This window comes from Heterocephalus glaber, unplaced genomic scaffold (assembly GCF_053883595.1).
Source record: "Heterocephalus glaber isolate CG9 unplaced genomic scaffold, H.glaber_assembly_v1.0 deba00000347, whole genome shotgun sequence".
Lineage (NCBI taxonomy): Eukaryota > Metazoa > Chordata > Mammalia > Rodentia > Bathyergidae > Heterocephalus > Heterocephalus glaber.
The window spans coordinates 45035885-45053845 of NW_028258143.1; the positions used below are offsets into that span (position 1 = coordinate 45035885).

The 17961-nt window shown below is 39.5% G+C and overlaps 1 protein-coding gene across 12 annotated transcripts in view; it reads right to left on the reverse strand.

Annotated features, from left to right (window-relative positions):
* Cobll1 (cordon-bleu WH2 repeat protein like 1) overlaps nt 1-17477 on the reverse strand; it is a 151427-nt gene extending 133950 nt beyond the window's left edge. For 3 of the 12 annotated variants that reach the window (XM_021265499.2, XM_021265492.2, XM_021265476.2), the window contains exons 1-2: nt 17204-17467; nt 16636-16753 (exon numbers count right to left, since the gene is read on the reverse strand). In XM_021265499.2, coding sequence (XP_021121158.1) covers nt 16636-16753; nt 17204-17213 — 128 coding nt within the window. In that variant the 5' untranslated portion in view covers nt 17214-17467. Of the gene's footprint in view, nt 1-15882; nt 16581-16635 lie in introns of those variants that run through there. The other 9 variants (XM_021265510.2, XM_021265482.2, XM_087199621.1 and 6 more) reach the window with 9 other exon arrangements.
* Between the last annotated feature and the right edge of the window lie 484 nt (nt 17478-17961).

The following is a 17961-nucleotide window of genomic DNA, read 5'->3' on the forward strand; positions in this document are numbered from 1 at the left end:
GGATCACAGAGTTCCAGGACACATGTGGCAGAACATTTCCCAAAGCCCTACATTAGGAACCCATCAGAGTGTTATCTTCAAGTCTTCTTGTGAGAATTCAAGCAGGTTTTTGATAGGATGCCCTAGACCTGACATCAGCCTGAGAGTGGAGGATACAAAAGACGCCCAATGTCGAGCTCTCAGCCACTGTGCCCTCTCTTTCACAGCGCTCTACTCACCTTATAGAGTATACTTCTTTTCCTACCTTTAGTTGGCTTGAACTCACTCTGCAGAATATCTTTCTTTTCTTTCCATACCTTTAATAAGTGTAACACCTCGCTACCTTTTGCACTGGTCTTGACCAATTCTTTGTTCAGGACAGAAAGAACCCAGAAACTACCTCTATAAAGAGACTAAAAAACCCAAAACGCAGTAACACTGGGATTACAGGAATGCTCTACCATGCTGGCTGAGGTCAGATAAGCTCAAATTTTACCTTCAAGAAAATGGAAAATAATCCTGTATTACAGCAAAAAGTGAACCCAGAAAAATCCAAATCAGTAAAACTATTTCACTTTTTTTGCCCTAGGATTTGCCTATTTCACTGTATTTGCCCTTTACTCAGGTATACAGTTTGTTTTCAGGCTATGTGATCATGCTGCTTCCAGAATCTAAGGAGTTATGGCATTAAACAACCCAAGACAAATGCTGTCCCCCACTCTCCTCCCAGGTACTAAATGATGGGGTCACAGTCATCCTGAAGGATGAAAAAGTCAAGAATCATAGATTCTACTTTTTATCAATAATTAAGTCAGATTCTAGATTGACCCTTTTGCATCATTTGTGGTAAAGTATAATGCTTCAATTTCTTGTTTCAAGAGGTAGAAGATCTGATTTAAAAAGAAAATTCTCTTCGATGTATAAACTTTGATTACAGTGGTATAAAGTTCTCACTCTCTCTTTTGAACAATGATACCCTTGTGCAGGTTTATACAATAGAAAAATTCCAGTCACTGTCTATCAGTCTTACAAAAAGTCAAAGAAATGCAGTGAGAATTGCTCTCGTGTTACATAGGAGAAAAGTGAAATAGTAAAAGGCAAGGCAATTCTCACACAGTGATAGGAGAGAACAATCAGAATTACAATCATCTTGGTAGCATATTCCTACCCGAAGAGGGAGAATTTTTCTCCTATAAAAGGAATGTGATTGTCATTAAGATTATTATATATTTCGTATTAGATGGGCCAGATAAATTCCCTGCATCTAGCATGAGGACTGTCACAGTGGATTTAGCAAACTTTTAGCCAATCCTATCCTCCACCTTCCACTTCCTGAGAGAAGTCAATGAAGATTGAGCATTCCTGTCCCTCCTTGCCTGAGTGAGAACAATGATGCCAGCACAACAATGGGCTGCTTTCTAACAATATAGACAACACTTAAAGTTTAATGAACATATCAATTTCCTGATGTATGCTGGTGTTATTTCCACACTCCTATTCTGTATTATCATCTATCTATTTCCTCCAGGAAGGACGAACAAAATGTCTAAATGAGTGAGCAACAGAGTAGGGACTGAGGTCCCCATCTTCTGTCTCCAAGCTCACTCTACAGCAGCTGCCTGCCAAGTGCTATCTGACCTCTGGCTGGACCAGTTTTATCTGAAACCAAAACCTGCGCTGTTAAATGCCAGAAAGCCAAGGGCACTGGTTCATTGCATCAGACAACTGGAAAGGTAGGCTACAGGCTTAAGCTAGTAGCATTAGGCTCACTTCAAATGCTCCATGGAATGCAGGATCAGGTTATTTTAAAGCATGAATTCTGGCTTAGAATTTCATCTTATTTTAGGACAATATAAAACATCAATTTTTTGCCAAAACATCCTTTTAAAAAATGGACAATTCTGCTTTCCACTATGGATAGTTTTGCACTTATTTTTTAAAAAGCTAGGGAGCACTCATAACTAGGGAAAAGGACCACTCAGGCATTTTGGAAAAAACAAAACAAAACAAGAAGAGCATTCAAAAAGTAGGAGACGCCAGGCATGGCAGCACACACCTATAATCCCAGCACTTGGGGAGGCTAAGGCAGAAGGGACTCTAGGGGTTAAAAGCCAGCTTGGGCTACATAGTGAGTCCAAGGCTGGCCAGAACTGCATAGCAAGATCTTGTCTTTTTTTTTTTTTGGTACTGGGGATCGAACTCGGGTCCTTGCACTTGCAAGGCAAGCGACAGAACCACTGAGCTAAATTCCCAGCCCAAGACCTTTTCTCAATAAAAAATCATCATTGGGCTGGGGATTTAGTTCAGTGGTTCTGGTGCCTGCCACGCAAGTGCAAGGTCCCAAGTTCGATCCCCGGTACCAAAAAAAAAAAAAAAAAAAAATCATCATCATCATCTAGGAGAAAGAGCACTCATACTGATTTTTCTTTCCCAGGTGCCTATTTGGTGATTTAATTTCTAACATTCATGGTACCTCTATATTCTCACTCTTTTTTTTCTGAGCTAGACGAAAACATGCTGTATTATTATTTCATCTTATTCTTTGACCTATCATTCTTCATATCAACAGGCTAGTTTCCTCTTATCAACAGAAGTTCTGAATCAAAATAGCAAGGCTCTTGACAATTGAGATTTCAGAGTGTTGACACAAATGAGTAAAAATTCTTATGCACTAATTAATCACATAATTAATGACTATTTCACTATAACCTGCTCTGTAAATCAACTGTTCCTCTGCTATCATTATTCAGGCAAAATATTTAGGCTATAAGAATACAGTCCATATGTCTGGTTAAATAACCCTCCATGTGAGGGCCAAAGTTTATTTTCTCTAAGATAGGAACAACGTTCCTCAGAATTTTAACTTACACTGCTGATGAAATGTGTATTTTTCATAAATACCACTGCAGGGACTAATGCTAAAAGAAAATCTCAGATCAAGAAAGCAATATTGTAATAAAGGGCTAAGAGAGGTAAAATAATTTTATTTTAAAATGCATTTATTTTTGCAGTGCTGGTTCCTGAAATCAAGGCTTTTGCACTGAGCTACATTTTGAAATAGGTTCTCATTAAGTAGCTAAATTGTCCAGGTGGGACTCAAACTTGCAATTGTCCTGCCTCACCCTCCCAGAGGGCTAAGATTACAGGGGTGAACCACCATGCCTGGCTTAAAACAATTTTAATACTACAGCATTTGATAGTGTCTTGGTAACAACCCATTGCTTAATGGCTACAAAAATGAATATTCATTGAAATATTCAATACTTAGAATACTTGACCTTTTACTTCTTCAATGGACAAGAAATTCCCTTGATGGGCCAGGGATTTAGCTCAGTGGTTCTGCTGCCTGCCTCGCAAGCGCAAGGACCCAAGTTCGATCCCCAGTACCAAAAAAAAAAAAAAAAGAAAGAAAAAGAAAAAGAAAAAGAAATTCCCTTGCTTCTATTCCCAACACTCACTGACTTCTTGAGTTCACACAAATTCAAATAGTCCCTACCCAAAACTGATCACTGTGAATCTAGGTATATGTAGAAAATTAAATTAAACCTTGCAACTTCCACAAAAGAAGTCAAGAATATGACTTCTGCCTTTCCAGATTTCAAAATAGATTATAAACTACATAAAAGATGCTGAAATGACCAGTTAATAACAAAGTAGGGGAGTATGTTAAGGAGGAAACAAACTTACATATCTATCAATAAGGGACTGGTTATGCAAATTATGGCTTGTTACTACAAAAATATAATGCACAGCTAGAAAAAAATAAAGGTCTTTATGTAAAACAATGGAATTGGTAAGATATTTTAAGGAAAAGAGTGCAAGGCAGTACTGTGTATTCATTTAATGTATACAACATTACACTACACATACACACACCCATGTGCTCATGACCATAAAAAGATGCATTGTCCCATACATGGCCACTAACCATGAAGTCTCTTGAACACTTGAGATGTGCCTAGTATAACTAAGAAACTGAAATTTTCATTTTTTTTAGTTTAATTTTCAAATGTGACTAAAATATTTTACTGTTAGAGACAACTTTATTGTTTTGGTAGATCTGGAATCATGTTAAACACTGGGTTGCATAATATAGCATTTTAATTAAGGTTTTAATGTGTATGCTAGAAAAATTTCAATTGCTAATATGGAGTGTCCTCCTGAGGGTCCAAAGAAGTGCAACAGTGACTGACTCTGGGCAGAAAAACTGTGTGACAGGAACTGAGGACCGGAAGCTTTCTCAATTCTTTGTCATTTTTCTTCTTAGAATTTTGTGCTATTTGAATATACTGCCTCTTTGAAAAATAAATGGATAAATGATGTGACTGATAAACACTACTGAAGAATTACTGTCACTGGTCTTATCGTCAATATAGTTTTGGTTAAAATATCTCCCCCTGAAATCATATATGGTACTTTTGAAGAGGTTAGATATGGTCATGGCAGGAACACTTCTTAATGACCTAAGATCACAGCAATGTTTCACACATAGCTCCAGAACTGCAAAATGAACACAAAAGATCAAAGCCCTCGGCCCTCAAACCCCACTGTTGACAGCCCAGACCAGCTATGCAGCCTCTTCTTCCACCGTCAGAAAAATTTGTGATCTGGCTGGGTAATCCCAGCACTCAGTCTCAGGCAGGATAATTGCTTGGAGTTCAAGGACAGCTTGGGCTATTCAGTTAGTTCAAGATGAAACTGATCTATATAGTGGGACCCTGTTTCTAAAAAAACCAAAAAGGAAATGTTGGTTTTCATTTTCCTACTCACTAAATATGTTCTCCCTGGTTTTTCATTCCTTTCTTCATCTACAAAAAACAAAAATTTGATTATTCTTATATTTCCATTTACCAAAGTAGCTAACCAAATACAGGAAAACAAAACATGAAAATTTCCCTCTTTAAAACCTCATAAAATTAATTTTTTCTGTGAAGTAGTATTGTAAAATCATAAGCAGATCACAAAGGGCTTAAGGACTGAGTATTATGCAAAAATGAAACACACTTGATATGCTTATATATAGGAGATATTGCACATGAACAGTATTAATACCTGAAAGGCCCCCAATTTTCCCATTTTATTTTGAAAATAAACACTTAGAATTCTCTAATGTCTTTTATACAGCTGATCTCACAACTTTAAATGCATGCATCGATGAAAACAATTTCACATTGGCAGTGTTAATACAAGAAAGTGGTACTGGGAATGGAAGCAAGGGTCTCAAAAAAACTAAGGAAAGGGTCTCTGTTCTCACCTCCTAAGCACTCCCTTTTCTCACTCCTTGCACTTCCTGAAGATGTTTGACCTCAGCACACTCTGATGCGTATCACTGTGAGGAAAGAGTCCTAGGGCCACGGAAACTGTGTGCAAAGCCATCCACAACAGCTCAGCACCTGAGGGGCTCCTAGACTGGGACAGGCTCTTCCCTCACCACCCCAGGTATATTGCAAGAAACCAGGGACTTTCACTGATTTGAAGCACAAATCACCTTAACTCTCAAAGTAAAATGGCTAAGTGCCAGAAAGTTTTAAAATTGTTTCTTGATTGGAAAGATTTTGAAATACCCAGTGAAGACTCCTGGGTGAAGGGAGGAATGAAATAGTTGCCGTGGCTCTCATTACCCCCGGCTGCACAAATCACGGACACCTTCCATACAGCACATGATTTCTCAGTCCCCAAAGCTATTCCTTCACTACCACTGCTATCTGGGATACCTTCACATTCAAACCATTCCAAATATCTGTAGGATTCCAGAAACTTGGTCTCTACCTTAGCTAGATTTTACAGAGATATAAAGAAACTAAAAATGCCCCAAATGTATAGCTATAAAATATTGCTGTCAATTTTGTCTTTATATGTGCTAAATATCTGGGCAAGTACAAAAAAAAAGAATGGATTTGCATCAGCAAAAATTATTGCAAATATTCAAAATGGCTTCAAATAACTTTTAGAATTGCCACTACTTCAAGCTAGTATAATCTGCTTAATCTCCTAACCATGGCATACAAAAAATGTAAATCCCAAAGTGTTACACCTCAAATATATGTATGAAATTTTGGATTTTATCAGAAAACTCTACAACTTTCCTAAAATTCAAAGCTATACTATTTACAACTGAAGAACTAAGTCTTAGAAATCTATTCCTGACTTTATAATACCATCACAAATTTCAGGACTACATTTCCTTAGCATCATCTAAGAATCAATTTTCCACACATTTCTTTACACACATAGGATCATAAATAGCAGGAGGGAGTTATTCTTGAATGTTATTTCTTTCAGAACATTGCATTTTCAAGTTGATGTATGATAAACTGGAGTAAAAAAAGTGGAAATAGGGTCTAGATATAAAATTTGTCCCAATTAAGTGAGTTTATTTCCTTTTTCACCTCACTAAGTGTTAGATATTTTCCATTCAAAGTCACACCTCACTTTCCTAAATGGGGAAAAACGTTCCTAGGTAATAAACTATCACAATAAAACCCTTCTACAGAGTCAGATAGAATAGAAGAAACTGGTAACATAGGATCACAACATGAAATGTAAAAATTAGTTTCTTTTCACCTGCCAACATTCTGCTCTGCCATTTTCAGCTTTGCTCTCTTGAAGCATAACAAAAAATGAAAGCATTCAGCCACTCTCCAGGGAGGAAGAAAAGCACATCTTCTACAGGAGCAAGACAGGAAGAACTCACTGCCAGAGTTGCCACAGACCAGGAAACATAGCCAGTGACCCTCTCTCTCTCACCTAATTCTATTAAAGCAGTGACACAACAAGTATCAGACACAAGAGAAAAACAAAAGATTGCTTCTTTCTATGACTCCATATTGTGTTATAATGCCCATTCACTTTAGCGCAAAGCAGAAAATAAATTCAGTAACTCCTATAATTTTGACTACTGTCGATTCGGTTGATCTAGAAACTATGGCACATCCATCAGACCTGGGAACAACTGGGTGGTAGTCATTTTCACGTTTAGCAGCTCGACTTCCTGTTTTTCCAGATAGCTAAACGAACATACAACTGTAGCAGCTGTTAAAGCTTTGACTCCTGCTACCACTGCTCCCCTTGGGCTCATCAAATATTTCCCCACTACTGTTTCTCCAGAAATACTGACACCATGTGCACATGTGTATGAAAGCAGATCTGAGAGATGTACACCGTCAAGGACTGGTGATAAATGTCCCGCCTCAGTCTGAGTATCTTAACTCCGCTTCCTCAGAAATACATCTTGTTTTATATGAAGCCATAAAGTGAAATGGTTCAGTTAATTTTAGCAAATACATCAGAATATATATGAATTACTTGATGTTAATCTTTTAATTTAATCACACTAACAATGAGGTTTTTCAAGTGATACCATCATAATATATGCTCATACCTCTGGCACTTAATCCTATTTAAGATCAACCTACAAACTATGCAAAATATAATAATCATTCTTGTATAGGAAAAACCATATTTTGGACCCAGTTACTATAACTCAGATTTTTATTCAACCATACTTCACAGACTTCCCTCTGAAATGTGACTGCTATTTTCTAAATATCAATCCCCCTCCATATGGCATTTTCGTTCATTTAAATATGTCCAAAGGGATTTTTCACAAGTCTAAGAGAATTAAAAGGAAAACTTCTGTCCCATTAACCTATACCTTTTTAAAAAAACAATTATTTCTATAATCTCCATAGCTCTCGTTTCAACTGGAGAAATCCAGTAGAGAACAAAGATAAATAAAGAAAATGTAAGAAAAAAGCTCAGGTCATTCGCTCTGGTCACCAAGCCTACCTATTCTATTTCAAGACCAGAAACTTGAAAGTCTTCATGGGGCTCCATTTTTCTAGACAGTAGGCAAAGTTAGGAAATTGGCTGAATATTGTAATATACTACACTTTTCCCATATCAAATTCCAAATAAACCCCACCTCTGAACTATCTCCTTGGGGAAGGTATAGTAACATGGAAAAGCACAAACATAACCAAGATATTCCCCAAAAGAGAGGACCAGAAGAACTAGGGACCCAGATACTTTAATTTATTGTCTATGAAATTTGCCAATTTTGGTTTTTGTAAGGAGCTATGTAACTACACGTATTAAAAGCTACAAACAGAATTACGTCTTCAATTTTCTATGGGCTGAGCTAACAGACTCTCTCTTAAACTTTTTTTTTTTTTTGGTACCAGGGATCGAACTCAGGACCTTGAGCTTGCGAGGCAGGTGGCGGAACCACTGAGCTAAATCCCCAGCCCACAGACTTTCTCTTGCCTTTAGTCTTTGCTCTCTTACCAGTGACATGATCAGCCAATTAAAGCACTTTGTCAAAATATTGTACTCAACTTTGATTCCACAGCTCTCCATTTGACATTCATAAATAGGTCCAAAATATTTAAATTTATAAACATTGTGAACTTAATGTCTATGAAAAAATAAAACCAGCAACCCAAGCTCACTGGCATTTTTCTGAAGACTAGCCAGAGCTTCAGTCCCTTGTCCAAAGGATTCATTCCTCAGACATGAAGATTGTGTGCAAAACTGAAGGCATTTGGCCCTTTATAAATAGTCATGGGAAACTTCATTCTCCCATACTTTTAGTTTGTTTTTATTATAACAGATGGGGGAAAAATTAGCAAGGCAAAGTCACTTTACAAAGTCTCATAACAATCATACTAATGTTAGAACACTAAAAGTTAAAGATAAGAAATATATTCAACAATCAAAACAATTGCTCGAAATTACAAAAAACAATTTCACTTATAAAACAGATACAGGCTCAAAAACTAGACACGAACTCTTTTCACCTTTGATCTATTTTCTCTCAAGCGTATTTGTTTCTGTACATCTTAACCATATCAGTCACTTTTCATGAAATTTTCTCCAGCATAGAAGTCTAGATTTCTCTTTAAGATATATTCCAAGAATAACTTACAAATGTTAAAATTCTAAAATGTTCAAGAAGTCAAGTTCAGGCGTCAATTAAAAGAATCACCATTTTACAAAATCCCTTATTACAAAATATATTTTATTTTATGGAAACAGAATTATAAATCATTTAGTTCCAACTGACATTTTAATTCAATTCTTTGAAGTCTTCTGTAGTAATTTGTTGTTCTGAGGCTCAAACTCAGAAACTTGAACATGCTAAAGCACTCTACCACTGAGCTACACTCCGAGCGTTTTTTATTTTTACACAGGGTTGCTAAATTGCTCAAGCAAGGCTTGAATTTATGATCCCCCTGCCTCAGTCTCTAGATTACCTAGGAATGTAGACATCATTGCACCAGGCATAACTTTTAATTAAATTATTACTACCTCATTTATTTAATAAATTAGACCAAGGGAGTCAGAAACTTTCTGTATATCTAGAGGGCAAATATTTTTAATTTATAGGTCACGTGGTCTTCATCTGGATTCTTCAACTATAATTTGAAAGCAGCTGTAGACAGCATCAAATGAAGGGTGAAGTGGTTTGCTATTATATTCTTATTAAACCAGGCAGAGGATAAAGTTCTAATATCCAGAATAAAGAATGCCTAAGATTCAACAACAGAAGCAAAAATAAAACAGATTTTTTTAAAATATGCAAAGGTCTTAAACAGACATTTCTTCAAAGAAGATATTTAAATGATCAAATTAAGATATATGAACAATAAAGATACTAATCATTAGGAAAATGCAAATCAAACCGATTTAGTGTAATTTATTGTAGCAAGATACTGGGCTTGGTGAGCACATCAAGCTCCATCAGAGCTTTTTTCTAATACTCCTCTATTCGTTAGATTTCAGCGACTTTGATTTATTAAGCTCTCTAACTGTAAAATGCATTTAATATACTTCCTCAAAATGTAGTCATGAAAATTTAAAAACTAACACTGTAAAGACATAAATGGAATTTTTAGAAAGGTAAAATAAACCTGAGTTCCCGAAAATGACTAATAGCAGCTTCTATCCCAGTTAAGCAGTCATCTCCATCTCAGTTGTTAATAGCTAGTTAATCAGGGCCGGGAATTTAGCTCAGTGGTGCAGCTATCTGCCTTGCAAGCACAAGGTCCTGAGTTCGATCCCCGGTACAAAAAAAAAAAAATAGATAATCAACAAATCTCACATCTGGCTGCATATGACAATCACTTGAGCAGCACTTTAAACCTAGCAATCCCCAAATCCCTGCCCAAGCCTATTAAAATCAGAATGAGTAGGGGCATGAGAGCATGGGTAGCTGTCTTACAGTTCCCCAGGTGATTCACATTTTAAAACATATGCTGAGTATTTAACAAATGTTTACTGACAAGGACTCAGTTCATACAATCAGCAAAATTTTAGAACCAGTAATGCACGCAAATAAAAGCTTAAGATAGCAGCTGCTAAATCACTTAACTTTTCTTAAGCCTTCAATTAACTCCACAGCTCCAAAGTCGGAATATTACAAAGCGGACTTTTTTATTCCCATTGTCCATTCCACACTTGATTCAGAATCAAAACATCAAGATTCCTCAAAGCAAGGTCAACTGAACTTTTGACATTTAAGTTTCCAAGAGTCAAACAAAAAGAAAAGAAAAAAGAAAAGAAAGAAAAGAAAAGAAAAAAAAGAGAAGGAAAGGAGAAAGGAAAGGAAAGGAAAGGAAAGGAAAGGAAAGGAAAGGAAAGGAAAGGAAAGGAAAGGAGAAAGGAAAGGAAAGGAGAAAAGAAAGGGGAAGGGGAAGGGAAAGGGGAAGGGGAAGGGAAGGAAATCTGGGTAAGAACACAAGCACTAATCCATAATTCTAAAGATAAAATTTGATCGCTGGTACCAAAAAAAAAAGATAAAATTGATGTCAGCAATCATATTGCTTTATATAAGTGATTAACTTCACATTACTAAGTATACCACTAAGATGTAAAACTTAGAGGGCCTCATTTCTTGAGCACCCACACTCTGTTCTTGAGTGTAACCTACATCTTTGTCTAATAAATCCTTCTCCTGACTTTTTTTTAACTGATGCATCCTGAAAATTCTTTTTTCCTGATAGGAGTTAGCAGGCACAAAGTGACCTAAAAGAAGAGGCATCCTTTGACTATGGAAAGATGATGGTTCTTCAAAAGATGGAACTCAATATTCCTATGTCTCCTTTAGATCAGGCAGGGCAAAACTTTCAGTCCCTGGCTAGGCTGGAACCTCACTTGAAGCAGTTACTAAAGACAGACCATCAGCCTTCTACAACCCTTTAAGAATAAGGGACCCATGTCGGGGTGGGGGTGGGGTGGGGGAGTAGCATACAACAAATTCATTTAGGTAGAAAGGAGACAAGGGAATAAAATTTTTTTTAATTTTTTAAAATTATATTTTAAAGAAAAACTGCAGCTTCAGAACACAGCCTAGTGTATTGATTTTTTTCCTTCTCCCCAGACAGCAAACTTTGGGCACTCTTTTTCAGGGACAAATGGGTCTGTCGAGTCCCTTTTTGGGGGGCGGTACCAGGGAACTGGGAACCATGAGCTTTCAAGGCAGGCAGCAGCACCACGGAGCTAAGTCACCAGCCCTGCCTATTCTCTTTTACTTGCAAACAGTCCTCTTTCACCCAGGAAGGGGCCAACCTTTTGGCATTTCCCATAGGAATAGCTCACTAAGGGTCAGCCTTCCTCTCCTACCCTCTAAGACTAAGTCTAGACTGAGACTATAGATTACCAAATTCCACAGATTTCCACCTCCTGAAAAACATAAAAGATCCCAACTTCCCACCTGTATTGTACCTCATTTCTTTGCATACTGCACTCCACTGAAGTGCATCCTCTATCTTCTTCTAATAAATCTTTCTCATGCCTCTTAAAAAAAAAAAAAGATATAGAACTTGGACAACTTCACAACAGTAAATACCCTCTGACCTACAGGAATACATTCTAAAACCAGCGGTCAAACATGAGGTGCACAGTACTGAATCCTATATATACGTTTTCCTATACCTAAAATAAAGTTTAATTTATAAATTGAGTGCAGTAAGAGATTAGCAATAATAATATAGATTACTGTAAAAAAAGTTACATGAATGTACTTTTTCAATATCTTACTATATTTTCACTTCAAAGAAGCACTTTATAGCCTCTCTTTGGCATATCTGAATTTTCAACCAACATCACTACTCTTGGACTTTGCGGCCACTATTAAATAAAATAAACGTTACTTGAACCTCAGGCACTGTGATACCAGTCAGCCAATCTGATACTAATTTGTAGGTAGCATATACACCATGGATTTGCTGGACAAAGGGACAGTTCATGCTCTGGACTATGTAGGACAATCCTGAAACAGGATGATGTGAGATTTCATCATGCTACTTAAGACTATTATAGGGAATGTTAGCACTTATACTTTCTAGAATGTTCCACATGATATTTTTGGACTATGGTAGACCACAGGTAACTGAAACAACAAAAAATAAAATTGCTGATAAAAGGGAATTAGTCATCAGACACCTACAGTAGAAACGGAGATACTAGCCAGACATGGTAGCCCACACCTGTAATAACAGCACTAGGAGAGGCTGAGGAAGGGGGCAAAAAGTTCAAGATCAGCCTGGGCAACTTGGTGATTTAGTGAGACCCGATCTCAAATGCAAAAATTTTTTTTTAAAGGCTGGGGATGTAACTCAGTGTGAAGGCTCTAGATTTAATCCTCAATACAAAAAAAAAGGAGGGGAATACTTTTGGCTACCACCTTCACCTCCAAAACATAATTTTTCCAACCAGTGTCTCCAATGGTGTTGCTGTCTTCGAAACAAACCAAAACACACATACAAACCCAGTATTTCCACTTCGTAGGAAACCAATATAAAATAAGTGATTATAGTTTTCATCTAAGTCATTCTGCAAATTAAACTTTCATATATGTAAAAACATATTAGGAAGACATACACACAAATGCACCGAATATATATAAGTGACTACATATCATATATGAAGGCAGGTGTTATATATGAATACTACTAGAAGGAAAATTGTTTAGACTAATTAAATTTAGTACATTTTTTTGAGCAAAGTAAAACAGAAATAATTGGAGTTGGGCATTTCCCAAAACCAGAGCAGGTGCTGCGAACTCTAAGCAACAGTGTGATTTGACAGCATTTATAGAAAAAAGTGAGACATTGAAAATCTATTGCTTAATCAACTAATCAACTGGTTGCAGGTTAACTAGTTAATGGTTTACAGCTTAATCAATTATTGACTTCAGGGCCTTCTATAACTAAACAAACTCAGTTACTGTGATTAAATTTTATATTGGTTCGCTCTGTCCATCCCAGTGCAGGAACTTTAGTCCAAATCAATGGTCTGTTAACATTTTCTTTAACAGCACATCTATGCCGAGTTGCATGCTAACTTTAATCTCAAGAGAAATCTGAAACTGTGATTCAATAGCTTTTGAAGTCTAAACTTTTATCCTCTTTTCTAATATCAATCACTTGGAATATATAACAAAAAATACACAAGGGTGCTTTTGCATAATATTAAGAAAGGGAACTAATCTAATTCAAATAAACTATGATGGATTTTTTGTGAGTTAAAATGCAAAGTTTTTAAACAAGCTATTTCTTGCAATGTTACAATTATTTAGTGTTTCAAAGAAAAGGCTGCAGCTTGGGCCGGGATTTAGCTCAGTGGTTCTGCTGCCTGTCTCACAAGCACAAGATCCCAAGTTCAATCCCCGGTACTGAAAAAAAGAAAACAGAAAAAAGAAAAGGCTGCAGCTGAGGGGCCAAAAAATAATTATTTTTTACTAAAATGATTGTTCATGCCCTAAATACAAGTGGAGAGGAAGAAAGATATCAAACAATTTTACCTGAAATGCATTTTTTTATTACCATTCTGTTTTTAGTTCACTTTCTAAAATACAATACCTGTGAGTGAGTGCATTAGAAAGAAAAGATTTATGTAACTCACTTTCAGAGACTGCAAGGCCAATATCTGGCAGGTCTATCAATTTGACCCCTACTGAGGCCCTTCTGGTTGCATCATATTATGTTGGTGGGTATGATGGCAGGAACAAATGTAAAGCAAGACAGAAAGCAGAAAAAGCCAAGCTCACATTAGAATTACCCACTCTCCGGGTAGCCAACCCACTCCCACTACAGAAGCATTAATCCCTCTTAAAGACCTGATCATCTCTTAAAGGTACTATTACACTGCAAGCGCCAGCAATATGAGCCTTTGACACAAATCACATGAAGCCATACCAATGAGATAATGATTCAACATGTGACTTGTTGGAATGTAGATTTTTATATCACACCAAAATAAAGAACATTAAAATCTATTAAAACAATAAATTAGACAACCAAAGTCCTAGGTGTTCTTCCAGATTTTGCCACTACTTTGCTCTGGGACTTCAGCAAAGTGTCTCTGGCCTTCAATTCTCATTTGTAAAATACAGAGTTGCACTAAATTTCTTTAAAATGACCTGTTACAACAATGTAAACCTTGGAAAATTATAGAGGACTTCTTTTCAACAGTGATATACAAGGATAAAGACTAAAGTAGGCCTCACTGGCTATTAGAATGAGTCATGATATAATTAGTCTTATAGCATGGGATTTATCTCCAAAACCCAACAATTATATCACATTAGGACAGCTCTCTGCCACCTCCCAAATATTCTTAGTTAGGGAAAACTTTGCCACAGTTTAAACGTTTTTAATACTGTAGGTTCTTTAGAAAGAACAAAAGCAATACTGAATACTCCACAAATATACCACAGGCACTTGGAATATGCTCAGGGGCAAGGGGAAGAAGATAGACACTTGGAAGGAAACAGATAAAGGAGATAAATATTTTATGTTTAGTAAACATAAAAAGTAGTGACAACTGGGGCCAGGGATTTAGCTCAGTGGCGCCTCGCATGCCTCACAAGCGCAAGGTCCTAAGTTCTGAGTTCCATCCCTGTACCAAAAAAAAAATAGTAGTGACAATTTTTCAAATAATCTAAGTAAAAGGACAGAGTGGGATGTTAAAATATTTTTCTCGATGTTGTTAAGTTTAGAGGGGAGGGCAAATGTCCTATAAAAACATTCTCTTCACATTTGAGAAGTTAGAGGTGTATGCTCTTAAGGCAAAGAATTACCAGTGTAACTCTTAAATTATCAAAAAGTAAAATCTGAAGTACTGACTATAGGCATGCTTGTCACTAGAAAGCTCTTTTCATTCCTTCAACACAAAGCCACCTAAACTCATTTAATGAAAAGTATCATTGATTTCTGAACATCTGTGAGTATATTCTATGTAAGTGGGTATTTTAATGGAACCTTAGCTTAATCCATTTCCAAATGTGCCAATGCAATTCTATCTTATTTTGTGGTCCCTGGATTCAGTATTATATAAATCTCAGCTTCATTCTGAGACCTTGCTTTTATGCTCAGTCTATCAATGTATTTGTTTAGTCATGCATCCTAATATTTGAACATATGGAAGGATGCATCTAAACATGAAAAACCTGGGGAAAAAAGAAATCAATAGCAATGGTTATTTTCAAGAGGGTGAAGATAGTAAACTGGAACAAAAGTAGAGTTCACACTCTACATTAGTTTCCTCTACATATGGATTACACTAAATGTCTTTTAGATGAGTCATGTTGCTTTGAGACTTTTCTATGTTCCCTCTAGACAACTGCCAATGGTCTCTGATGAATAAACATGCTGTGACTTGCTCTACGGAAACGCTTGTCATGTTCCAGGGAAAAACTGACTTCACTTAAATCAAAAAAACTGTACAACTCTCACTCATTAGTTACAAAGTCGATTTTCTCTTTCGGCACTTTTGTGTTCAAATTAAGAAAGAAACGAAACTCTGAGTGAAGGAAACACTTGTAGGAAAAAGTCATACTACAGCAACGAGGCAGCACACTTCAGCTGTTCAACCAGCACACGTTACTCCTGAACTACTTACCAAGGCCAAGGTCATTTCCAGGTTTTTCTCATCTCTTGCAGAACTACCTGTTCTCATTCCTGTTTACCCAAAAGCTTAGCAGGGTGACTATTAGCATATCTGGCAGGAGGACTCGCTTCATTTAATATTAACTCACCATGTGACAGCCCCTTCCCCTCCAATCCCTCCTCAAACACGTGAGGACAGGAGAGGAGAGCTGTCTGCAATCAGACTTTGCGCTGGGCTTTGGCGTGGACAATTGGCCGCAGGCACACACACCCCCGACGCCAGGCGAACCCCCGACGCCAGGCGAGCCCCCGCCCGCTCCCGGAACTGTCCTGCGGGTGACAGCTGGCACATCCTCCTGCTGCCCCCCACCTGCTTTCAGAAAGCCCCTTCCGAATGAACAGTCACCTTGCCACTGCTCCCTGCTTGGGCCTCAGCCCACGGCCAAGGAAACTTTCCTTTCCCAGGGCTCTCTTACAGGTATCGTCCACCGCTGATTCACAGCCCCAACAAGGGGCCCTTTGTTACCATTTTTGCTCCCGGACTCCTCACCCAATTCCTAGCATTCAGCTGGCCTTCCACAACCCTGGGCAGCTCCAGTAGGAGAGCAGCGAGAAGCTCCCCAAGCCCTCACCCAGGGCTGCCTCCGAGAAGGCCGGCCGGGGGCAGCCTTCCGGGCCGCGTGTCGGGCGGCCAGGGGTTGCGGGCAGCCAGGAGTTGTGGCCCTTCCCGGGGAGAGCCGGCGGGCGGGCGGCGCGGCAGACTTACCCGGCCGGGGCGGCGGCGAGCGGCGGGGGCGCCGCGGCGTCGTGCGCGCTGGGATCTCGGCGCTCCATCGCCCGGCGGGGAGCTGCTCGGGCTCCAGCTCCGAGGCGGCGCGTCACTGCTGGGGTGGGAGAGGACTGCGGGTCAGGGCGGGACGCGCGCCTCCCCAGGCCGGAGCTGGGCTGGCCGCCTGACCCACTGCAGCCCGGGGCGGGCCCGCCTCCCGGAGCGCTCTCACCTGCGGGGCGGCCGAGAGCCTGCGGGCGCCGCCGCGAGCGCCCGGTCCCGCGGGAGGCGGCGCTGCGGTCCCCGCCCCCGGGGACGGGGCGGCCCCGGGCTCCAGCGGCCGAGTTTGCACGACGGAACGCCCTGGGAAAACTTTTCCCGGAGAGAATTCGGGAGGGCAAATCTCTTTTCCCACCCAGGGCGCCTTCGTTCTCGAGAGGACACAGTGGCTAGCCTGTTCTCCAGCAGCTTCCTCTCCCCCCTCCCCCCGAGACCGCTCGCCGCCTGGCTCTCAAGCCGGGACTTGAAGGCTGGAGAAAGCGGGGTCCCTCCCTCCCTCACTCACCCTGCCCCATTTCCCTCCGGAGCCCGCGAACTCGCAGCCGACTCCGTCGCCCGGGCGCCCAGAAGTGAGGACGCGCTCGGCGGCATCGGAGCTAGCGAGGCAGCGAACCGAAGAGGAACGAGGCGGGAGAGTGCGCGCGGCGAGTCGGAATTCCCTTCCCTCGGGGCTTCGGGATCTGGGGGCCTGGCCGAGAGGCCCGACGGGAGGGACCCCGGGCGGAGCGTTCCCCTTCCCACCGCTAGGGCGTCACTGGAGGAAGCCTGGCGCGTCCCAGCTGGACAGGTGGGGACAGGGAAGGACACCTGGCTCAGCCGCGGAAATGCAAAGGGAAACTCGCTGGACGGGGCCTGCAGCTTGCCTTGCCCTCCTCACAGCCTGACCTTAGGCATCAGGACTTTTTTTTAACTTCTATGGTTGCTATTCTGGGTTTTTTTTGAAAAAAAAAAAAGCACACCTGTGACCGTGATCTTTCTAACTGAAGGCAAGTTTCAACTTGCCCTGCCTTCTGGGAATTTTTCTTTCTGTTTTAAATTAATAACAGCTGTGACATGAAGGCTGGCCATTAATATATCTGATGACAATCTATAAATTAAGAAATGAATGGTAGATTTTATTCACCATTTGGAAGTTTTACAGGAATAAAGGACTCACGTAGACAGCTGTGTGCTCATTTATACCTTTCAGTTCCGATCTGCATGCCCTTTGAAAGATTCTTTACACCTGACAAACAGGTATATTTGGTCTCTCATACACTGTAT